Here is a 24,916-nt window from a genome sequence, read left to right as displayed (position 1 = left end):
AATAATCACATAAATCCAAGCTACGTTCTATCATGCTATTAGGCTGGACGCTTCAAAACCTGCGTTCTGGCTATGTGCCTTGGCGTTTAATCAATACTACGTCACTGTTTGCAGAAATCAATCTCACTGATAGACAGATCGAACTGGCACAAAGGGGAGCAGACTATATGGTGCTGAGCATTGAAAAACTGGAGAAATTACCATTCACAGTGGCAGAAAAACCAGCTACTGAGTGGATCATACATGGTAAGATTACTCTGCCTGTTAAAACTTTCCATTTTCAGTATTGCCTAAAAAATATACTAAAGGAAATGATGGACGGAGTGTTGAGCATTGCAAGCACTCACCCCCAGTCAACTGATCTGGGTTTAATCCATCACCGTTCTTTAGCCCACTCTGCCACACCAGTTCAGACATGGCCATATGCAAATCAGTCTGACCCTGTGCCTCATGGGAACAGTCCAGCCCAAACTGCCAAGCCATGTCTTCCCTGGACCGGAAACAAGCTTCCTAGGACCGGTTTCGGGCTTTTCAGCCGTCTTCAGCCAGGCTTGCTTGAATCCAGTGGCAAAGTGAGCAAGGGAGTCACGTCTGTGCATACCCTGCTAACTTATGGCGAACAAAGCAAAACCAAAGGAAATGATGGACGGAGTGTTGAACATTGCAAGCACTCACCCCCAGTCAACTGATCTGGGTTTAAACCCAGATCTGTTGACTGGGTGTGAGTGTTTGATTGGTTCTGATGCTCCGTCCATCACCACCCCCTTTTGTACCGCTTTGTTCCCCATAAGTTGGCCGGGTATGCTCAGACGTGAGTCCCTTGCTCACTTTGCCACTGGATTCAAGCAAGCCTGGCTGAAGACGGCTTAAATGCCAGAAACCGGTCCTAGGAAGCTTGTTTACGGTCCAGGGAAGGCATGGCTTGGCAGTTCGGGCTGGACTGTTCCCATGAGGCACAGGGTCAGACTGATTTGCATATGGCCATGTCTGAACTGGGGTGGCAGAGTGTGCTAAAGAATGGTGATGGATTAAACCCAGATCTGTTGACTGGGTGTGAGTGTTTGATGGGTTCTGATGCTCCGTCCATCACCACCCCCTTTTGTACCGCTTTGTTCGCCATAAGTTGGCAGGGTATGCTCAGACGTGAGTCCCTTGCTCACTTTGCCACTGGATTCAAGCAATCCTGGCTGAAGACGGCTGAAATAGCAGAAACCGGTCCTAGGAAGCTTGTTTCCGGTCCAGGGAAGGCATTGCTTGGCAGTTCGGGCTGGACTGTTCCCATGAGGCACAGGGTCAGACTGATTTGCATATGGCTATGTCTGAACTGGGGTGGCAGAGTGTGCTAAAGAATGGTGATGGATTAAACCCAGATCTGTTGACTGGGTGTGAGTGTTTGATTGGTTCTGATGCTCCGTCCATCACCACCCCCTTTTGTACCGCTTTGTTTGTCATAAGTTGGCAGGGTATGCTCAGAAGTGAGTCCCTTGCTCACTTTGCCACTGGATTCAAGCAAGCCTGGCTGAAGACGGCTGAAATGCCAGAAACCGGTCCTAGGAAGCTTGTTTCCGGTCCAGGGAAGGCATGGCTTGGCAGATCGGGCTGGCCTGTTCCCATGAGGCACAGGGTCAGACTGATTTGCATATGGCCATGTCTGAACTGGGGTGGCAGAGTGCGCGCTAAAGAATGGTGATGGATTAAACCCAGATCTGTTGACTGGGTGTGAGTGTTTGATTGGTTCTGATGCTCCGTCCATCACCACCCCCTTTTGTACCGCTTAAAAAATATATCCGCAGGCAAATATGAAAGGTTGGGTAAAGAATACATCAAGACATCCTGGGATTTACCTTACACAGATAGATGTTGGAGTGGGGGACGTGAAGTGTTTCTTAGCGATAAACTGTGAACACGCACTAAGCGGTTCTCTTCTTTGTCAGGGTAGTGACGGTTCCACTACTAACTTATCCTGCCACCTGCACGGTTCACCGGCAGCAGTGATTCATCCAATCTTTGGTCAACTTTGAAATGGGAGTTACATTATGGTGAATGATCACAGCTGCTGTGGCATGCTGTCAGGTATCCCATATCTAGTAACGGTTACATCCAGGGTCACTTGCTGTATGCAAGGTTTGTTTCCCCAAATAGAAATAGTCAGAGAGTCGCCTTTATGGCCTTCACTGAATATCTCTTCTATCCGAATGGTACTCTAAGCAGAATGAAAACCATTCTTTTACAAAACACTGTGCCTTTGACCTCTGTCAAAGAAACCTATGATCTCCAAGTTGCAAGGACTTCTGCGGAGAAACATACCCTTTTGTATAAAAACTGCCCTGTGCATTTCTCAGAAATGTTAGGTCGTATCTTAAACATGTCTGATACGAGCGGTATTGTACATGTATTTAAGAACGTGTGTGCAGGACTGTTAGCACCTTTTCAAGCAGTCCTCGGAATTTTCCCAAACTTCGTGCACTCTGTGTTTGGCGGACTGCCGCTCCTTTTAGCACTTGTTGCAGGGATACTATTTTTGCTCCTATTGCTACTATATGGCAAGCCAAATCACCAGCGACACCCAGTTCACCATGGAAAGAACACCACTTGGTTTCTGTCATTCAGACCAATCTGGCAAGATTGCATCTTACCTGTTCTACGCTGCCTGCTATGCGGTGAAGAATGCGTGCTGGACATTTGTCTGACACTCCCATCAGTCATGCCTACGGATATCGATACTCTGCTGGACCCAATAACGGCCCATGCTATGTGTTGTCCCCAGCGGCTACCAATCCTGATGGCGGCATTCATTGAGATCCCACAGACGCGACATGCTACTGCTGAGGTACGAGAGGAAACACCTGGCGCGTAGGTAACATCCAATCCGAACATTGCTGATGCTTCCCATGCTGAAGGCGATAGTTTGCATCTATGTGCTGTTGATCTTCTACACGAGGTATTCCAACTCTCACCCACAACGGTAGACGACTTGTCTACAGGATTCGAAAATGTTATGTTTTCTCCATCCCCACACACTGACTTTTGATTCAAGCACACAGTGTTCCCGAGAAACTTTGAATTTTGCCTTCATTCTTTTTCAAACGTAATACTGACTTTAGAACTTTTTCTATAATTATATATATTTTTTTCTCTCTTCTCCGTCTCAAAATTGCATTTTTCATTTTTTGGCACAGTAATCTGCTTATAGTAGAACTATTCATAGAGTTCAGAATTCTTTAATAAAACCTCCAGGGACAGTATGCCACCTTGTCATGAATAACAATTTGACTTGTGTAACCTAATATGAAATGGGGTGCCGCTCGAAGGCTTGGACTTGGCTGCACGACATTTGGGCTTCCTTCTTGTATCTGCTCTCACCTTGTGAAGGACGCCACGCTGAACGCTGTGCTCTGTCAAAGGGGAAACACCGCTGATTGAAACCGGATCACCACGTACTCGGGACTGCGAGGACCAGGGTGCTGTGCGCGTTGTACACCAGCTGCACCTGGCCCTCTTCCCGACTCCTCCCCCGCTGACCTTATCATGCCTCGCGGCCCCCGCTTCGCGGGAGCCGCTCGAAGGCTTGGACTTGGCTGCACGACATTTGGGCTTCCTTCTTGTATCTGCTCTCACCTTGTGAAGGACGCCACGCTGAACTCTGTGCTCTGTCAAAGGGGAAACACCGCTGATTGAAACCGGATCACCACGTACTCGGGACTGCGAGGACCAGGGTGCTGTGCGCGTTGTACACCAGCTGCACCTGGCCCTCTTCCCGACTCCTCCCCTATTCCACCCTCTACCCGCTACATTAACAAGGCCCCACTTACACGCGTTAGCGGAACGCGTGCGGGTCGAAGCTCGGGGCGAAGACCGGGCAAAGAGCGGGCCGTTTGAGGCCGTTCGAGGGCGGACGAGGAAGGGGGAGGATTACCTCCCTGCCCTTCGTTCAACCGGTACGTCCTGTGTAATTGCCTAGTCAAGGATGTCTCTAAGGACAACTAGGAGTAAAACATCGACGGCTTCGGGGGCCCCCACAGGTACATTGGACACATATTTTGTAAAAGCTGGGTCCCTTCTTATAGATGAAATTACCGTACTGGAAAGGCGCATTTCTCAAGAGCTAGAATGGGCTAGAAGATCTTCTCTGGGCCCCCTGCAACATGTTACATCTCCTGTGCTTCCAGTCAGTGGTACAATGAGGGAAGAGGAGGGGGGAAATGCAACAGTGTGTAATGTATCTGAGTATTCGGTAACCGGTAACTCTAAGAACTCTTTATCTGAACGTGACTACTCCACTCACACTGAGTTTAGCTTATTACCCCTCCCACTACCTACTTCATCTACATTAGCCATTACCATCGAACCCAGCTTGCTAGATAAAGAGTCAACCCCAACTCCCATCGTTCAATATGACTCTACCACTGCACATGTCAGGGAAGGAGCAATCCCAAAAATAAAGAGAGGGGCACAAAGTACAAGAGGGGGCAAAAGCAAAAATACTAAACTCTCTTCACTCCGCGACAACAATACAACTACTACGGCTAAAAAAGTTATGAGCAGATTACAAAAACAAGGGCTTTGGCCCTCTAGTACCCAGCCTAAAGATAAACAAAACATAATTGCTGCTTCAGGAGAGGAGGGCCTTACATTATTAAACATTGGTACACTTTTGAGGGATTTACTTAATCCCATTTTAAGCTGTTTAATAAAGATAGAAAAAGCCTTAGTGTACCGACAGAAGGATTCTACTCGAGTATCGGAGGGCTCCAATGTACACAATCAGATCCCATCCAAAAACCCATTAGCTACCATTAACACTCTAACTCCTGAGACTTTAGGGGAGGCGGGTTGCCCGATCTCACAACCCATACAACTACAGGAGCTGACCATCACTTCTGCAGTGCCCGCGACCCATATTCCCATAAATAAGGTTAATGGCTCAAGCGAACAACCGAAGATAGTCGCACCTCTTACGACTACCAACGGTCATGACCCAAATTATAGAATCATCGATTTACCGCCAGAAGCAATACCTTATACCGTAATTCTAGCTGGCATCCCCAAATTAAATCCTTCCAATAGAGAATCAATGGGGGTCCTGAAGAATAAGGTAATTCACTGGCTCTCAATAAATAGGCCGTTACCAGTAGGAATATTTAGTGAGGTGCTGACGGTGAGGCGAATCCCCTGGATAGGAAATACCAGGAAGTCAATCCAGGGAGATTGTGCTTTGATCAATTTTAGGGATCCTTCCACTGTCTCGCACATTTGCAGCTGGCCTCATCAGTCACAAGGGTCACAGATTCGCCCCCTATCTTTGTCCTTTTTCTATCCTACTGCCAATTGTGAACCAGGAGAGGACTGCTGGGAATTAGTGTCTAGAAGGGCAAGAAATCAGGCCCCTAGAGCATTAAGAGCAATCCCCCACTTTAGGCCACCACGTCTCGACTGCTTTCCCATTTACAATAGATTTAGTAGTCTCGACATGGTGGATTGACCAATAAAGATACAGGAGGAGGTTTATCTTGGGCATAATGGTATCATTAACATACAGACTAGGTCATTTGTTCCACCTGAAAAGATCACAACTAATGGAGTACAACAAGCCACAGAGAAAGAACTTGGTATCCTCCTCCCAATGACTAGCCCACACGGGGATTCTCCATTCCTTGTGGTGAACACACAGGAAGCCTTACCCCTAGAGCAGGACACGAGGGAGGCTCCCTCTGTAACTTTAGCATCGGAAAGATCCAATCGCTCCTGCCTTAAGATCCTATCCTGGAACGTGGCGGGCCTGGCTAATAAAGTTAACTGCCCGGAATGGAGTACATATATCCAGGCTCAAGATATCTGCCTCTTTCAAGAAACCTGGGCGAGAGAACATCTTCCTCATGTGGGTTTTGCTACATTCTCTGCGCTGGCAAAATGGGCTGGTATAGGACGCCCCTCGGGAGGTTTGGCTACTTGGGTTTCCACTGACTTGGGATGTAGGGCAGTTGTTCAGCTACAAAATTCGCCCGACATCCTTGTGGTCCGGCTTGAATGGCCGAACGCAAGTAGTCTCCTGTTGATTAACGTATATTCCAGACCAACTAAGATCTCACAGACCTCACATACGATAGAAGAGCTGGCAGTAGTTTTAGATAACATCCCGCAGGGTATCTCTTTCCTGATAGGTGGAGACCTTAATTCCCACTATGAGCCCCTCCCGGGCCTACTGGTGGATTTAGCCGCGGAAGAGGATATGGAATGGTCCATACCTCCCCTGCAAGCATCGGCCCCTAGAGCTTGGACACCTCTTGCCACACAGATTACCGCTTTAACCATGAAATATGGCCTGTGGGCATGCAATGGTAGGACAACTTCGGATAAACCAGCTAGCTATACTTTCAATAGCAAAGGCAGGGAGTCAAGACTGGATTATATACTGGCCCCCCTAGCACTATGGTCATGTATTACTGACTTCCGGGTATTGCCCAGGGAAGACAGTGATCACAATGCCCTGGAACTGGAATTTTCTCACCCTGGCTTAGCCCCTAAATTGAGACAGAGGGAGTCCCTGGAGGCTGGGCTTGGCCTCACACATAATAGACGTAGAGTAAAGTGGGAGAGATTTATCTCTAACCCAGAGAAGATATCAATGCTCTATGTGAGGGTAGTCCCCATACTCGAAAGGGTCCACGCACTCATGGCCTGCGATACAACTCAGAGCGAACAAGAACAACTAGGGCAGTGCCACAGAGATCTCTCTGAGACAGTATCTACAATCCTCACTTGCATACCAAAGAGGATAAATGGTTGCGTTGCTGGACCATCTTGGTATAATAAGACCTGCCGCAACGCCAAACTAAGCCTATTGACTTCTATTAAGGCGGGTATGGGAAGTGAGGTAATCAGAGCTAAGAGATCTGCTTACAAAACCCTAACTTGTAATGCAAAAAAAGAATGGGAACACCTAAGATGGGAAACCCTCTCTGCATCTCTGGCCAGGGGTGACTCACGCTTATTCTGGCGAACAGTTAACACTGGTTCAATGGAATTGGCTCCAGCGATGGAGCCGAACATTTCATCAAAAGCATGGTCAGACCATTTTCATTCGTTATATCAACTACCGGACGGGGAACCGGTCGCTTCTCATCCTCTACTGGCTGATGATTCCATAGTAATGCCCTTGTTCACAACCAAGGAGTTTAGAGTGGCAATAGCCGGTCTGGCATCAGGCAAGGCTCCTGGCTTGGACGGTCTTCCGGGTGACCTCTTTAAGCAGGAGCCGGACGTCTGGACTCCCTATCTAGTCCTACTGTTTAACTGTATTTTGTGTGGTATGGAGGTTCCTGCTACTTGGCTGGGCGCAGAGATCGTCCCTATTTACAAAAAGGGCTCTCCTCTGCTCCCAGCCAACTATAGACCTATTAGTCTCATAGACGTCCCACAAAAAATCTTTGGTAGACTCATTCTGGACCGACTCCAGGTCTGGATTGAAGATTATAATATTCTGAGCCCCTTCCAAGCAGGCTTCAGGAAGGGGGTTTCAACGGTGGATAAAATTTTCCGTTTAAACCTTCTTTACTGGAAGTCAGTAACAATTGAGGGGGGTAGTTTATACACCATATTCGTCGACCTGCGAGCGGCATTTGATTTAGTCACCAGGGACAAATTATGGGCAGTCCTGACAGCTCTAGGGGCTCCGGTTGATTTGCTTAAAATCCTGAAAAAACTACACCAGGGCAACTATGCGAGGGTAAGGTGTGGCAGAGGAGGTACCCTCTCGGATCCTTTCCCCGTTGACAGGGGGGTTAGACAGGGTTGCGTGCTTGCACCTACCCTTTTCTGCCTCTTCGTCAACGGGGTTTTTAAACACTTAAATGAGATAAGTAATATTGATGCCCCTAGGTTGGCGGGCAGCAGGGTACCAGCAATTATGTTTGCAGATGACACCCTGCTGCTCTCCAAATCTCCTATGGGCATACAAAGGGTCCTTGACGGATTTGTCGACTTTTGTAAGTCGCATGGTTTGGAGATCAACACCACAAAAACTAAATATATGATCTTCAACCCGCCCGCCGCAACTCGACCGAGCCCGCGGATAGGGGCTTCTAGCCTTGAGAGGGTATATACCTTTGAATATTTGGGAGTTATTTTTAATCAATCAATGAAGTGGGACTCACACCAGGCAAAAGTAAACTTGAAGTTAACCCAGATGACGGGTGCGATCTCTAGGACGATGAGTGGGCTGAACTATTAACCATTAGGCCCACGCCTGCATATCTATAAAACTCAGGCCAGGGCGGCTGGGTTATATGGGAGCGAAATCTGGGGACACACATCTAACCAGAAATTACAGATCATCGAAAATAACTTCTTGAGGCAGCTGACAGCCCTACCACCAAGTACACCATTACTACCCTTAAGATTGGATATGGGCTTAAGACCCATATTGGTGGAACTTGGTCTTAAACCCCTAATGTTCTGGCGCAAACTATGGTGCTCTCCAGAGCTTGAGAATTATCGAACGGAGTTGCGAGAGATTCTCCGCCTTACAAGAGCTGATCAAGTACCATGGCTTCTCCACGTAAAACATTCTTGTGAGTCTATAGGAAGACCTGATTTGTGGTCTGACCTAGCCAATGCGTGCCGTACAACCTCCCGCAAAACCATTTCTCAGGCCTATTATGAGCACAATTTATGTGTTTTATCTATGAAGGCCAGGGCTGGGTCCCTAACTGCGCATTTTTTAGAATTTAAAGACACATATTACCGGGAAACAGTGCTAGATGACATTGAATCAACGCTAACTAGGAAACTTTACCTACAATCTCGTTATGGTACTTTGCCTTTAGGAGCATACACTGCCACTTGGTCGCAATCAAATTCAGCATCACAATGCCCAGCATGTGGCCATCCATCTGAGTCTGACTTGCATATAATTTTCTTTTGTCGAGCCTATCATAGATCAAGGAGATATTGGATCCTTCCACTTCTAAAAAATCTGGGCTTTAAGCAGCACATTCCAGCTTATAGAATCTTAAAAACCGATCTATCTGCACCCATAGCATTTGCAGTTGCGAAATTTTTAACAGCTATGTGGATTAATCGAAATCGCTGTGTAAAATCCAAACACGGTGATTGAACATTTTTTCTCAATGCTATGCTGTAATTTTTAATTGATGTATTCAACATGTGGTGCGTAATATGTATATTTTATTGAATGTGTATTTTATTATACTCTTTTATGGCCTGAGTGGCCGAAATAAAGCTGAAAATGAAAAATGAAATGGTTTTGGCCCTTTTTCTTCTGTATTTACGAGCCATTTCATCACATGTATATATTTTGGTTCATTCATTTAGCATTCCAATGTGATCATATGCTTAGAATGGAACATTGCCTTTAATATGTACAACACTTTATGCATAGCAATGGTTTTGTAATGTATTTTTATAATGTGTTTTAGATATATTTTTAGCTTATTTTAACAAACCCATGCGATACTGTTTTAAGATATGTTTAGAACGTTTAGGATTTTGTAACGTCGTTCATACGAAACTGGAGTGGGTGTTGTGTGCAGATTTAGATTCCGTATATAGGTTTCCCGATTTATGCCCTTGTATAGGTACAATTCACATTGCCCTTATTTGGACATAGAAATCCGGCCCTTATTTAGACATTGTCCGTACGAACCAAATACAGGCATGGCCACCTACAGCCGTCCATCCACATCACAATGAATTCTTGGAAAACCAGACCCTTAAGCCTTTAGGAATTTCCCCCAGCTTGAATATTGATTTCTCCAAGAACTCATTAAGTATGCACGAACATCTATTCCTTAGGGGTTCATTCATGACGTTTCTCTGCCCGACTTTTACGTCAATACTGGCATTCCTAGACACCTTCAAGGTATAAATATACCAGCACTTGCCCTAGCAAATTGCGGTTTCTGGAGGATTCGATCCAACCTAGACTACGCTGTTCGCCACGGCAAGTTCGGAAGGAGATTGAGTTCCAGCCTGATGCACTGACCTGACGCTGCCATCCTCCTTGCAGAGAATCCAGCTCCAGTGCTCTCTGACTTCCCTTGCGGGGGTTAGACTATTGAGTCCAGAAAAGAGTTCTAACCTTTCTCATTCTAAGGTATGGAGCTGACGAGAACTTGGAGAAACTTTTGGCAACTCTTGGCTAAACTAAAATATAGCTAGCTATACTTTAGAAATGGCACCTACTTCAAACCTCGTACTGCACTTAGGTTAGGTACACTGGGGTAGAACAATTTAGAAGCATCAGATGAGTATCACATTTTAGCTTATGTTATTTATGTATGTATTTTGATTAATATATGTCATAGCTACAAACCATGCTATTGCAGTATTATTTTGTCTTATTGCTAACCTCGTACATATTGTACTTCGCAGTCTGTCTTACGATTGTAGCAATTCATATCTCTTGCATGAGAAATAAGTCTGTTCAATAAACCCTTTTATTGAAACGCCTGTCTCTCTATTTCTGTGAAACTCGTAGAAACGAAGCATGCACGATTGACTGAGTGAAACTGTTATCTATTGTTTCCACGATTCTGTGACTGTTCCGATTCTAAAAGGAAACAAAGTTGTCATGTTTACGTGGTTGTCAGAGACTAATCCCTTCTTGTATGTTCGAGAAGTTTCTAGTGACCTCTGAGTTAGCTGGCACACACAAGTAATTAAGTTTAATATACTCGATAGAGACATACTGACCTAGTCCTGTGTCAAATTTATAGTGTATGTTATTCCAATGCACAGAGCCTATCGGGGATATAGGAACTACACTACATGATGTCACTTACGTATGATATGTTAACTTACATCATGACATTATGCTAGGATCATGTGGCGTTGAGGATCAAAATATGCAGCAAAAGGGGCAAATAAAGCAGCACATTTTCTAGCAGTACTGTTTTTAACTAATTTAAGCTAGAAACAACCTTTTTTGTGAAATCTACAAATTATGCACATTAAGTAACAAGTGCAGTAATAATATGCAGTAAATGCTGCAGCCACAGAATTTCAAAAATTCCCTGCCCCTTACCTCAATCTATTGTTTTATAAACAATTTATAAATGAGAGATAGATAGAACCAACACTGTTCTAATTCCCGGGATTTGTCCATTGTTATTTTGGCTTTAAACAAAATAGCCTTTACCAGCCCCAAGCCCCCAAATAAATGTACTTTGGTCCTATATTGCTATCTTGGGGTTCTGGTGACATTCATCACCACTTGGCCTTTGGCCTTATGGTTTATGATCTCAACAGAACACTTCAGCAGCAATATTGGACCATGTTACCCAGTTATCTGTTATCTTTCCTATATAGACACGTACATATTTATAGGTGTGGCTGTGTGTATACATATTTTACAAAGTGGTGTTGGTGGGGTTTACCCCAATAAAAAAACTGAGATCTCACTGAAGAAAACCTACATTTAAAAATATAAATAAATAATTGAATACAATGTATATTATGTTAAATACATTGAAGAGATACATGTATAAGTGGAGCATTGGGGTGGGACAACAAACATATATAATATGAAAAGTAAAAATTATAGGGAGGGATAGCTCCCAATTTTTTTTTTTTTTTAAAGCTATGGAAAAAATCCAAAAAGTGTGTAAGTATGTATATATGGAAGGAACTTCGAGCACTTCTGAGAAAAAACTGTCCAGTGACAAAATCAGATCCAGTAATAGGGAAGCTAGTACTGAAATATCCCTTAATTACATATAGATTGGCACCATCTTTGAAGGATGCAGTTTTGAGGAGCAGCCCGGAGATGCAACGAGAGTCTAGTTGGCTACGACCACAACCTGGATTTAGAAAATGCTCACAACCTGGATTTAGAAAATGCTCTCGCTGCAGGGCATGTACCATAGGCCAAAATGTCACCTCTTACATGACATCCTTCAACACAAAAGCAGTTAAAATAAAGGGACCCTACAACTGTAAAATGGAATTTGCGGTGTACGTATTGACATGCGTGTGCAATTTGAGATATGTAGGCAGCACCACACTACCTGTCCATAAGAGGATACTACAACACATGAGTGCCATTGTAAACATTGATCCAGTGGCTCGCCACTGTGAAATGCACCATCAGAAAGGCCCCAGTTAAATCCAGTATTATGTGATTGATGCGGTACCCGCAAATAAAAGGGGGGGGGGGAGACCGCACAAAACGTTTGAGAGAATTAGAAATGAGATACATTATCAATTTGGACTGTAACATACCACTAGGCCTACATTATGATGAAGAGCTTCATTCAAGTCTCTGCGACAAGGAAGGATGGAAAATTAGGATAGGTACTATCAAAATAGAATGAGACATATCCCCTGAGGCACATAACAGGCAACTGGGTGGAATTTATACAGAGGACCTAAAATTTTCTTTTTTTATCTTTCTCTGTTGTGCCCGTTCTTTCCCTTTGTTGGCACCTTCTTTCAAGTCTTTTGAGTTTTGGTCACTTTCTCATCTTTTTCCCAGTTCCATTAATCCCTCTCTTTTTTTCTTTCACAGTTCAAAACATACATATGATTTTACAATAGAAAACAAAATTATGTGAATGGAGTAATTTGATTAAATGAGGACGGGTTCACAAGACAGTCTGATTACAGAAAGCGAAAAGGGCCCATATGCAGAAAAAGAGATGATATAAGGGAGTGAAGATGGTCCATATCATAAATGGCACTTTCCAGAAATCAAGGAATGGCACCAATGTTCGATGCAACAATATCAAACAGAATGCAAAATTAGTGGCAGTTAGGAATTGCAGTAGACATAATGGAAGTGAATGTGACTTAATGAGAGGAAATCAATCATGCCGCACCAAAACAGACACTTGTCACACATGAATTATATCCGTGTGCATGATTTGAGAATGATTGCAATTTGCACAATAGAATAAACAATTTTGTCATTCTAAATAATGAATTAAGTTGAAATCCTGTTTCAATGTAAAATCAAATAATAGCCAATGAACTGTGGAAGGAATGTTATCGGCAGTAAGATGCTGTTGAAAATAGAAAATGTAAAACTTCTCTGTTTATGACCAATGAAACATAAAAAGAATGACCCAACATGTGCATGTCATGTGACCAAGGCCGCTTGCACGGCCGAAATGCGTAATGGCGGAAGGCGAATAAAGAAAATATCAAGAACTTCATTTGTGTCTTCTCCGTTTAGTTTTGGGAAAAGGATATTGCCGCGAGCGATCGCAGGAGCGATATATAGATATTGATGAAGATATATAATATGTATTCAATGGAAAAAAAGGTTAAAGATTATTTATAGTTAGGGAAACTTTCTTTTTTTCTATACAAACCAAACTATAAGTACACAAACATTAGAAATACTACACTTATAGTGATAACTTAAATTTATAATTTATGGTCCACCTTCAAAATATTAGAACTCGTCCATCTCCGTACACACTGTTGGCAGCACTCTAGCCACGGTACATTAACTATAACTCGTGCCTTCTCCATGCACTGATTATTCTATTTATATTACATCACTTATAGCATGTTAAATCATAGCGTTATGATGTGTCTAATGAAATCATGTTTAAAACACTGAGCTTGGTTGAGTGGCCAGTTATAGTTAATGTAATGTGGCTAGCAAACTGCCAACAGAGTGTTGTAGAGTGTAATTGTGTACAGTGGAATGGCGTACAGTGGAATGGGGTATAGTGGAGTGGTGTAGAGTCCTGTATAGTGGAGTGGTGTAGAGTCAAATAGCGTATAGTCGTGGTGGAGTGGCGGAGGGTGGAGTGGTGTACAGTGAAATAGCATGGAATAGAGTAGAGTATAGTGGTGTAGAGTGGATTGACAGAGTCGAATAGCTTAGAGTGAAGTGGAGTGGGGTAGAGTGGAGTGGCATACAGTAGAGTGGCATAGATTGGCTTGGCTTAGTCGAGTGATGTAGAGTGCAATGGCATAAAGTGCATTGGCGTGAAATGGAGTAGAGTGGAGTGGCGTGCAGGACGGTGGGGTGGGCTGGAGTGGCGTATGGTACACTGGTGTGGCTTGGAGTGGCGACATTGGTGTAGAGTGGGGTGTAGTTAAGTAGCGTACTGTACAGTGATATGGAGCGGCGTGGAATGAAACATAGAGTGGAGTGGCATAGGGTGGAGTGGTGTTGAGTACAATACAATGGTGTAGAGTGTAATAGCATACAGTAGAGTGGCGTATAGTGGAATAGGAGTGGAGTGGTGTGGAGTGGCATACTGTAGAGTAACGTATAGTGGAATAGCGTAAACAGTGGAGTGGTGTAAACTAGAGTGGCCTGGAGTGGAGAAGAGTCAAGTGGCTTAAAGTGGAGTGACGTAGAGTAGAATAGTGTGGTGTGGCATAGAGTGAAATGGCATACAGTAGAGTGGCGCAGATTATAATAGCGCAGTGTGTAGGGGCGTAGAATAGAATACTGTGGAGTGGTGTGGAGTTGTATATAGTGTCACGGTGTAGAGTGGAGGGGAGTGGAGTGGCTTGCCTTACAATGGATTGGGTTGGGGTAGAGTGTAGTGGCATGTGCTAGACTGCAGTGGCATGTTGTAGAGTGGAAGGGCGTGTCAAGTGTACTCCCGTTTCCTTAAGATAGTACTAGTAAAAAGCCTTTGTAATTAGCAAACGATTGTAAACTTACACAAAAGTATAAGTGTACCATTGTGAATGAGGTAAGTGTGAAAAGGTAAGTAAAAGTTGTTTTATTGCTTTATATATTTTTGAAAAAGTTTGCAGAATGCCGCAGTAGTACCATATTGTTCACACCGCGCTTAGAATGCATTCTGGCTTTTAATGGTAAATATATTACAATCGAATATTATACTAATTTTTAACATTTATTTAAAAAAAATATATATATACACTGTACTACACTATATCTTCCCTTACTACCCGCAATGAAGACTAAGTGTGGTCTAAACAATACTTCGTCCTTCCAAAATTGAAAGGTCGAAATATAGTTTAGACCAAACTTAGTCTGTGTTTTGGGTTTTAAAGGGAAATATAGTGTTGTACAATTGCTTTTAAAATTTGTGTACATGTGTAATTTTTAGTTTAATTTCCCTACACTATATTTCCCCTTAAAACCCAGAGCACAGACTAAGTGTAAAATAATAAAATAAACTTTGCATCATCTGGCAATGTAGGAAAAGCAATATGTCTGCAAAGTTTTGTGGAGATTCGTCAAATGGGCTCAAAGTTATTACCAATTATAAATTTGAGGAATTCCTATCTCTGGGAATCCTATCTATAACTTGAGTGGCATATTTTTTTTGTGTGTGTCAGTCCGTGCCCTTGATAACTATCACAGAGGATCATGGTAGTATGAAAGTAAGTTTAGGGCTGCAGGTCAGTTAGTGCTTGAGCTTTCCCATAAACTAACTTCCAGATAGGTCTGATTCCTCAAAGTGATTTGTGGGAACTTTGTGTCTGAGTGAACAGACCACACCATTTGGTGTAGCTAATTGTTGCCCAACATATCCAAAAACAAAGTTTAACAGACAGTCTTAATGGGAAGATCTGCCATTGACCATGGGCAGGTAAAACCTGAGTTGGTATATCCTGGTCCACTTCAGGTTCAACTGACTGTGGTTCTGCATTAAGCTAAAACAATTTGGACCATTGATTTATGAATTCACCGTTGGAAACACCTGGGATTTCTTAAACTGGTTAAAAGTGTGCAACAGCAGCAGGTTACACAAGTCTAGTTTGACATCAAAGCCTGGCATCTAAGCTGGATGAGATACTCAAAATGTTCTGGTGCTAGAATTCCGATGCACAGTATGCTACCGTAAATCACACCATGCTCTTGTGGTTACCAGGAGCCATAAAGATTAATTTAGGTACTTCTGCATGGCACAGTAACTGGCCAGTGAGAAAACGTCCAGTTAGCGAACCCGTCTCCATTGCCAGCTTCCTAAGTCAGCCAGCGCTGAGGCAATCAGTCATGGCCCAAGTCAAGAAACGCCCTTCTTCTCAACAACAAAAGGTCTGTGAATCCTGCCTGCTGCCAAAATTAAGACCTTTGTCTGAGGTAGTTAGCATCATCCTAGAATAGCTGCTCTCGAAAGTCAAATGAAAACTGACTCCTTCTGGCTTGGACCACAAGTTCTAGCATGAATGTGTAGGCGCTCTGCAAAATCTGTTTTATCTTTATTTTTCTCACTTTGTAACTGTTTTCCTTCCAGCTTCAGATTGAGCAGTTGTCTGGTCGAAACCCAGTTGCCAAATATCATGGAATCCTGCAAGCGACCAGTGTGATCCTGAAAGAGGAAGGTCTGCCTGGATTTTGGAAAGGACACATCCCTGCTCAGCTACTCTGGGTCAGCTTTGGAGCCGTCCAGGTGCGTCATGGCTACCTACAGACGACTCCTAATTCCTACTAGCTGTTTGCCATTCCTAATGTGTGGGTACCCTGTCACCTCGTGGCTAGACCATAAACTGTCTCCAAAAGTTACAATGGTTTTGTTTAGTTACAGGGTTACCAATACTCCTTGTTCAAGAACAGTGAAATAGTGGAATCTGTACCTGTATGAAATGTTTATTGTAAACTGACTCTGCTGGATATAATTGTGAAGAGAAGTTTTAAGATAGTGGAATATGACACTGTGTCATACCCGCAATGAAGGTCAGCTATGGATCGGGAGTAAGTGTTCTTTGTTATAAAAAAAAAAAAGTGAAACTAACCTGTCCTGCTGATTATGCTAGCAGGAACACTGCTGTAGATATTAAACTATAGAGAAAACTCTTTAGATTCCTGAATCTCCGAGTACCTTACCTGACAAAAAGGGACTCTAGATCGATTAAATGATGACAGTGGAATTTAAAGCCACCCTTCTGAAGGTTAAATTTAAGTTTCACACAAAAAGGGCTGTATGCACTACAGGCAGAAGGAGCTGACTGTGCTACTGACTGTTGAAACAAGCATTTACAATGCAATGGTCTCAGCAATATTATAGGTAGAGCTATTAACTTTTTTTTTGCATATGTGATACCTATTGCATTAGCAGACAGAGAGTGAGGTAGTGAGATAGAGAGAGAGAGAGTGAGGTATTGAAATAGAGAGTGAGGTAGTGAGAGAGAGTGAGGTAGATAGAGACTGAGGTAGTGAGATGGAGAGAGTGAGGTAGTGAAAGAGTGAGGTAGTGAGGGAGAGCGATGTTGTGAGGTAGTGATATATAAGCATAGAGTGATGTTGTGATGTAGTGAGATAGAGAGAGGTAGTGAAAGAGAGAGTGAAAGTGAGTTAGTGAGATAGAAAGAGTCAGGTAGTGAGATAGAGAGTGATTGAGGTAGTGAGTGAGAGAGAGTGAAGTTGTGAGGTTGTGGTTTGTTTTTTACACCCTCAGTGCTCAGTCTCGTTAAACACTGATATAAACTGTCGACGGCGCATCACTTGTTAGTATGACTGACGCAAACTGACCACAGCTCAATTTTCAGTCAAAATGTCGTTTTTGTGATAATGAACATTTCTTGTAAACTGTAACAGTTACTTTCGCAAATCTTAATTTTCCATTTGAATGCCATATGGAGTATTTATTTGTCATTTTGTTTGAAAGTGTGCACTTGTGGTATTTACGTGGGCTGTATACATGCACCTCGCTGCTCCGGTGTAATGTGATGAGAGTGGTATATTGACTTTACCCACGCGGTGGGACTCGTGGTACACAAGTACCGATTTTAAAGACGTCCCATGTTCATAATAAAGCGCTAGGATTTGCATGTCTGTTGCATTGGCAAAATGTGCCCACTCTGTAGTACTTTGGGTAGACTGGCACAGACTCATTCAACACACACCTCGGTTTTCAGAATAACCCCTGCGAGGACTCAGCAAGACCAGGGCGTTGTGTTGGAATGTGCGAAGATGCCCTTCCGGGATGGGGCATCTCTTGAATGTCAAAACCCCTTTTCCAGGGGGTCCGGGCTTTTTTTACATCCAGATGGCGCCGATTACTTCCCAGCAGGGACAGTGGGCGGTCAATAGCAGCTCACTGTGAGGTAAATTGGTGGGGGTCGCTAGGGATACAGTGGGGGTGCTCCCGTGTGGGCGGGGGCGTGCCTAAGGTGGTGGTGGGCTGCATGGCTTTTGTAATTGCGTTTACATCGCGCCTCGGCAGGTTTGAGGCGCTAACAATTAGGGCGTGAAAGTTGCAGGGTCAGATTCAGGCTGGGACAGAAAATAGACCCGGGCACCGAAATAAAAGTGTCCCCCCATTATCCAATCACACAGATAAAACAAGTAACCCTAGTTTGTGAAGTAGGGCAGTTTTAGCACGCAATATAAGTGTTTTGCAAGCTGTGGAAAAATGCGTCCATCATCCCCTTTGGTTTTGGATTTGAACTTGCCACAGTAAAAACTGTCCCAGCAGGCTATAAATCCGGCCCACAAACAGCCCAAAAAATGCAAGCCAGGTGCGCCCTGGTCGAGTCACGGCTCAGACCGTAGCCAGGCTGGCTCCTGCACATGGGCTGAGGAGACACAAAGCGCTTGGAAGGTTGCTGCTCTGATTACACATGAATGAACCCACCTGCCTGCTGCTGCCCATCCTCTATGCATGCAGATTTGAGAGACCCTTGTTCTTTCTCGTGTTCATGAGGAGGCAACCTCCTGCCTTTCAGAATTACCCTACTGACAACTTCTACGTCAGTATTAGCGGGGAGGGACATTTCAGCTTAAAAGAGACACTGTGGTGCAGGAGACTGCACAGCGTGCATTGTTTCAGCATGGACAGCACCATGGTGCACATTTAGTAGTTCTCGTTTTGTTCCATCAGAGCCCAGTTGTTCTGACTTGTCAGCTGTGCGAAATGCAGCTTTTATATAGGTCTCCAGAAGTAAACTTTCATTCTGAGCTCCAGTGACTGCTCTCTGCCCACACTCCCTACAGGCCGCCAACTGTGAGTGGGAATTTACTGCAAAAAAAACACGTTCGAAAACTTCGTTTTTTCACAGAACACAAAAAAATATAGCGCAGTTCAAATAAAATGGGGAAAAACAAATATTGCTAAATCTATAATGGTAAGAAAATATTGGAAGAAGCCTTAATTATAAAGGGTTTGAACCGAGTTCTGCATGGAGAATGCTTTGTGCTGTCTCTCTTTGTATTTCTCTTGAGGTTTATAAAGTCCTATCTGGACCTTTACAGTTCCTTCCGAAATTGCTTATGCTCACTCGTGTTGGAGGGAGTATTAATATACCTTTTACGCTGTGTTGTCGGAGGTCTTTGGAGAGCTTGCAGTGAACTGCTCCAGGCTTTGGTCGCCGGGCGGCGCGGCCTCTTGTGTACAGCGGCCATTGGCCCGGATTAGTCGGCCTGGCGGGCCCCCAAGTGCTCGAGTCGACATTCATGGCCTCTTTAGCCGGCGCAGGCCCCCTCCGCGGCCCTCTTTGTGCTCAGCTGGGCCCCGGGCTGACTGACAGCAGACTCGTGGCACGGCCTTTTCACAGAGCCTTGTTCGCGTCCTTTCAGCTGTGGATTACAGGCTGGCGGGGCAGCCCCACTTTTGTGGAGATTTACGTGGCAGCGCGCGCAGCCATTCACCCTGGCAGCGGGCGAAGCAGCAAAGCTAATACCGCACAGATGGTGGCATGGCGTGTGTTTCAGTCTGGAGCAAAACAGGGCTTTAACAAAAACCAGAAAACAAGGCAGAGCAAAAGGCAAGCGCGGTCCAGCACACCACTGCCTTTCTCCGAGGCAAAGCAGAAATGCCTCGGAGAAACGCAGCGGCGTTTTCCGATTCGGGGGCGTGTTTCTTTTTCTCTCCTCTTGCCATTGGCTGGAGGAGAGAAAAACACGCCCATAGAAAAGTAGCGAAAAAACACGCCCCTGAATCCGAAAAAGACGGGGCCTGTTCGGAGAGACGATCCTCTTCTCCAATGGCTGGCCAGCATTCAAGAGGCCAGCCAATGGAGAAGAGGAGAGAAGAGGGGCGGGTTCAAGCCCCTCTTCTCCAAAACATTAAATCTCCGGACTTCCGGTTCTGCCTTCGGCAGACCGGATGGTCCCGAGACCTAAAAAGCAGACACCTCCTGAGTCTGATATTAAAGGTATCAGAAACCGAATGTAATGCCCCTTCTACAAGTCTACTTATGAGGGGAAAAGATTCTTCCAGTCAACAAGAGTCCGAACAGAAATGTTTATTTTCTGATAGTTCATATGCTTGTATCATGAAAATAGGCATCAAGCCAGGATAATTCATATTGTTCGATATATAGGAGCACATTTGCAGACCTTACAGCCTTCAGTCCAATCTAGAATGTGGAAATATTGCACCATTTTTTAAATTTATTTTGTAAGCTTCAGCAGCTCTACTGTACAGGAATTGAGCAGCTATGGGAACATTCATCCAGCATTCTGTCCAATTTTGCTGAGCTTGAGACATACAAAGAGATGTGTTAATAGTTGTAAAAAAGTAGTCTGACTATCTTGAAGGCAAAATTGTGCACTTGATGATGAATCTAAAGTAGTGATATTAGCACAAGCAGCAGCGACTTTACACTGAGGTATTCTGTAACACAAGCAGCCACCCTTTTGTGAATCATTCATATAAGAATGCCAAGAAAAATCCATCACGTTTAGGCCTCGTTGACGTTGACTCCCTGACACCTCTTATAAAGTATGGCTCAAGAATACAAAGTGCAGAATCTTATGGGTCACGGCCAAGTCTTACCGTAGCAACTAACCACTTTCAATACCTTTAATGAACTATGTTAGTCATTTAAATGTATTAGATAGACTTATCCCCATGAGATTCCACTTTGTTTTTAGACAGTTACATCCACTCCAAAAGACAATCTAGGGATTTCCCATTTTGTTTCAGTTAATCAATGTAATACGACTGTCTTAAGTTCCTTTGCTGAACCAGGAAACTCGTCTGTGGCTCATTTTCATGATATTGGTGCTATAACCCAGCCAAACCAAAAATTACTTACACTCTGTGGTGTTGATAACATTGATCAAAACCAACAGTGTAACAAGTGCAGAGAGATCATACCACAGAACTGGAATGCCTCTCTTCCAGCAACCTGTCAAGGAGACCAGTCGTACAAGACAAATGATCAAGGTTAATGTACAAGTACGTATAATATAAGTGCCTGCAGTTGCTGTTACCAAGCTGAAAGTCTCTTCTCCAAAACTACTTGATCTTAAATATGTTTCAAAAGAATTGGCAGTCGGCAAATGTGTTGATGAGCATACTTGGTGTAGGCATACTTCTGAGTTACTTGAAAAGAAAGACAGTTATGACATTACAAACATTCATGCAAGATGGTCTGCTTTCCACTCTGATCAGAATGAAGGGAAGTCACCCAGGTCATCCAATAAGAAGAGAATTCCAGGTCACTTGCTATGGTATGTGATTCCATGGATGTTATTAGAAATGAAATATCCATTTTGAATTCAGGACGAGTACTTGTGATTACATGTGGTAAAACACTCTGCACTCGTACTAATATGGGTAATGTACAAACTGGATGTAGCAAGGAATGTGGATGACTTCATGAGGGTAACCACATCGGCTTAAAACAAACCATTCATTCACCATGATAATAATCCTAGCAACCTACAAATGTGTATGGATAAAGTCTGTAACCTGGCAGCTGCCGTAAATGAAGTGGGTAACTAACTTTCAGATAGAGGTAAAGATCTTTTGATTGTAAATATTGCTGTGATTATGGACAAGCCTTTTGTTGATTCCATAAAGTCAGTAAAAAGAGTTAGGAAACATTTGCGCAACTTCTTGCTTGGGTCAAAGACTCTTAAAATTTGTCAAGCCCACAGACCTGGCTATCATGAGAAACAGGTGTTGTTGGAACGTAAATCACAAACCTCAAAATCTGGACATTCTTCAATAGCAGTAAAATATCTTAAATAGGACATAACTGTTACAAAAGTTTTTCACTGTCTTAATTTTCCACTCTCTTTGTCAGATAATGGTTAATTGAATTGTAAAGCATAGTCTGACCTACTTAATTGTCTTCAGAACTTGTTTTTTGTAGAAGACTTTCATGGTAATATACATCATGATCCTGGTGTCGATATAAAGGTCCTCAATAACCCTGCCATTGTTCGTGTGATTACCTCAGACAACACCAATACCTTTCTAGACTGTTTAGTGAAATTAATTGCCTCTATACAAAATCAGTTTAGTAGCTGCAGTCTGCACCAAACAGATGTCTTCTTTGATGTCTAGAAAGCAGATTGCCTACCATCCTCAGTTCAGTCTCAAAGTGGTAAAGGATCTTTTTTTTTTTGTTTTTTTTTATTTTTGATAAATCAGCCTCGATGAAACAAGTTTACAATCAGAAGAAAAAAGAAAAAACAACCAATAATCATTCCATAATGAGTAAACATACACAGAAAAGAAGTATAATAATCAAATCCAATTACTCACTGGAGCCCATAATGAGAACCCAAATTCTTTCCTTCGTGTGTTTTTATGATTATATAGGGAAATTTCTAAATTATACAAAGATAACAATTTAGCTTTCCATATAGAAAAAGAGGGTGCCTCCGAGCTAAGCCATTGTGAGGTAATACATAAGCGGGAAATAGCCATACAAAGAAACAGGAAGCCTTTCTCTGGGGTTGAGCGATTTCTACTGTTGGAAACAAAATCATAACCAAAGAGTACTAATTGTGGTGTAATGTCAACCGAGACTCCTAAACCTAAATTCAAAAAACAGTGTATTTCTTTAAAAAAAGAGGTAAGTACAGGACATTCAAATAGCATGTGCAACAAATCAGCAGCCCTCTGGCTGCATCTAGGACATCGATCCCCCTTATTTGTACCCCATTTGGCTATCTTCGCTGGAGAATAGTACAGATCGAAAATTGCCATATAACATTGGCTTTTATAGCTACCTGAGAATAAAACCGCATCCAAAAGATTCAACACTACTTGTAAATCAACACCGACTATCCCTAGCCGCGATTCCCAACGTTGCTCAAAATAGGCAAGATCATCCTGTTTGGTTGCAGTTATAGTTTTAGACAATTGGGATATCTTACATTTCCTTTTTATACATTCCAAAATTGGATTCTTTTCTAAACTAATCTGACCTCTTGAAATAAGTTTAACTAAAAAGCTTCGAATCTGAAGGTATTTAAAAAAATCCATATGATGTAGCCCATATTTCTCTTGAAGTTCAGAGAAAGACATCAACTGGTTATTAGAAAATAGGTCCCCAATGGCTCTAATCCCCTGAGTGTTCCATCTATGCATGATTGAATCTGAAAAAATCATAGGCAGTTTCCCTATTTCTCCTAGAGGCATGTATCGATGATATTCTTTTATGGTAAAAAGTTTATGCACTTTTAACCAGACTGCAGCTGCAGCCACCAAGATCTTAAAACGGGTTCTTTTATAATAGCTGGGCTCAAAAAATTTAGAGAATAAATAGTTGGCTTCTGGCCCTAAAACAAGCTCGTATATAGAGGATGAAGAAGCAGGATCAAAATATACCTGAGGGCCAAAAAATAAGATCCTCATGTATTGGAGCATGGCCGCCCATTAGTAGTACTGAAACTGGGGAATACCGAGCCCCCCCTTGCCATTGGTAGAGTAAGTTTCTTAATGGCTCTTCTTGACCTCTTATACCCCCAAATAAAATGGGAACACATTCTTTCTATTTTTTGAAAACTAGGTTAGGTATAAGAAGAGGAATTGAGCGAAGGAAATAAAGAAATCTTGGAAAAACCACCATCTTAATGACATTACACCTACCATAAATAGATAGATGTAAATAGTCCAAATTTTCCAGCATTCTATTAGAAGAGATTAAAATTGGATCGAGATTGAGACTGACAATTGTTTCAACCTTCGAGGCAATTTTGACACCTAAGTATACAGCCTCCGAGACAGTGTTGACACCTAAAAGAGGGCCAGTGCCAGTTTAGAGAACTTGCGTCTTGTGTAGATTCAGTTTATAGCCGGATAAAGATCCAAATTCCATGGTCACTGTTTTAATACGGCTCAGCGCTTTAGCAACATCCATTGTGACAACTGCCACATCGTCAGCATAGGCTAACACTTTAATAGATTGAGACATAGGTTTAACTGGTATAATCTCTGGATCCTGCTCTATTTTTACCAAGAGAGGTTTGATATAAAGAGCGAAAAGTAAAGGAGAGCAGGGGCAACCCTGCCGGGTGCCTCTATGGATCTGAAACTCCGCAGAGTACTGCCCAAATATACGAATTGAGGCTGCCGGCCTAGTATAGAGAGCTTGTACTGCTTTGATAAAGGATAATGGAAATCCTTTCCACTGGAGGACGGCCCAGAGAAATTCCCAGGACACCCTGTCAAATGCCTTCTCGGCATCCAACAGGGCTACCCCTATTGGGACTTCTGACACCTGGGACCAATCCAAAAGAGAGATTACTCGGCGGATATGATCTATAGTATCTCTACCTGCTACAAAACCGTGTTGACGATGAGAGACTAATGGTGCTATAACCTTGCCAAGTCGTCTAGCAAGAAGTTTGGAAAAAATCTTACTATCCGTGTTAATTAAAGTTATAGGGCGGTATGAGGCAAGTTCGAGCGCCTCATTCCCTTTCTTTTTAAAAACTATAATGGTTGTTTTAGACCATGAATCAGGAGCTGTACCACTAAATACGATCTGAAATAAAGAGGTTAGTAGGTCCCGTAGGACAGACTGAAACACAATATAAAATTCCAAAGGAATCGAGTCAGGCCCCATTGCTTTGCCCCGCGGTAAAGAGAGCATTGCCAATTTAATTTCCTCCCAATCTAAGGGGGTAACAAGAGTGTCCTTCTGAGCCTGATCTAAACCTAGAGAGGGGATCTCCTCCAGATACTCAACTGAGCCACCGGTTTCTTCATTCATATATAGTTTTTGATAAAAAGTTTTGAATGCCTCACGGACATCAGATTCCGAATTTTGT

General features: G+C 43.2%; 1 protein-coding gene across 11 annotated transcripts in view; it reads left to right on the top strand.

The window, feature by feature from the left end:
• The window catches only part of SLC25A19 (solute carrier family 25 member 19), a 277,279-nt gene that overhangs the window by 118,594 nt on the left and 133,769 nt on the right, over positions 1-24,916 (top strand). For all 11 annotated transcript variants that reach the window (XM_085617023.1, XM_085617026.1, XM_085617024.1 and 8 more), the window contains one exon: positions 16,197-16,352. In XM_085617023.1, coding sequence (XP_085473149.1) covers positions 16,197-16,352 — 156 coding nt within the window. The remainder of the gene's footprint in view (positions 1-16,196; positions 16,353-24,916) is intronic.

Source organism: Triturus cristatus, chromosome 7 (assembly GCF_964204655.1).
Source record: "Triturus cristatus chromosome 7, aTriCri1.1, whole genome shotgun sequence".
NCBI lineage: Eukaryota > Metazoa > Chordata > Amphibia > Caudata > Salamandridae > Triturus > Triturus cristatus.
The sequence above is the reverse complement of the archived record's forward strand: the minus strand, read 5'-3'. Positions and strand labels throughout refer to the sequence as shown.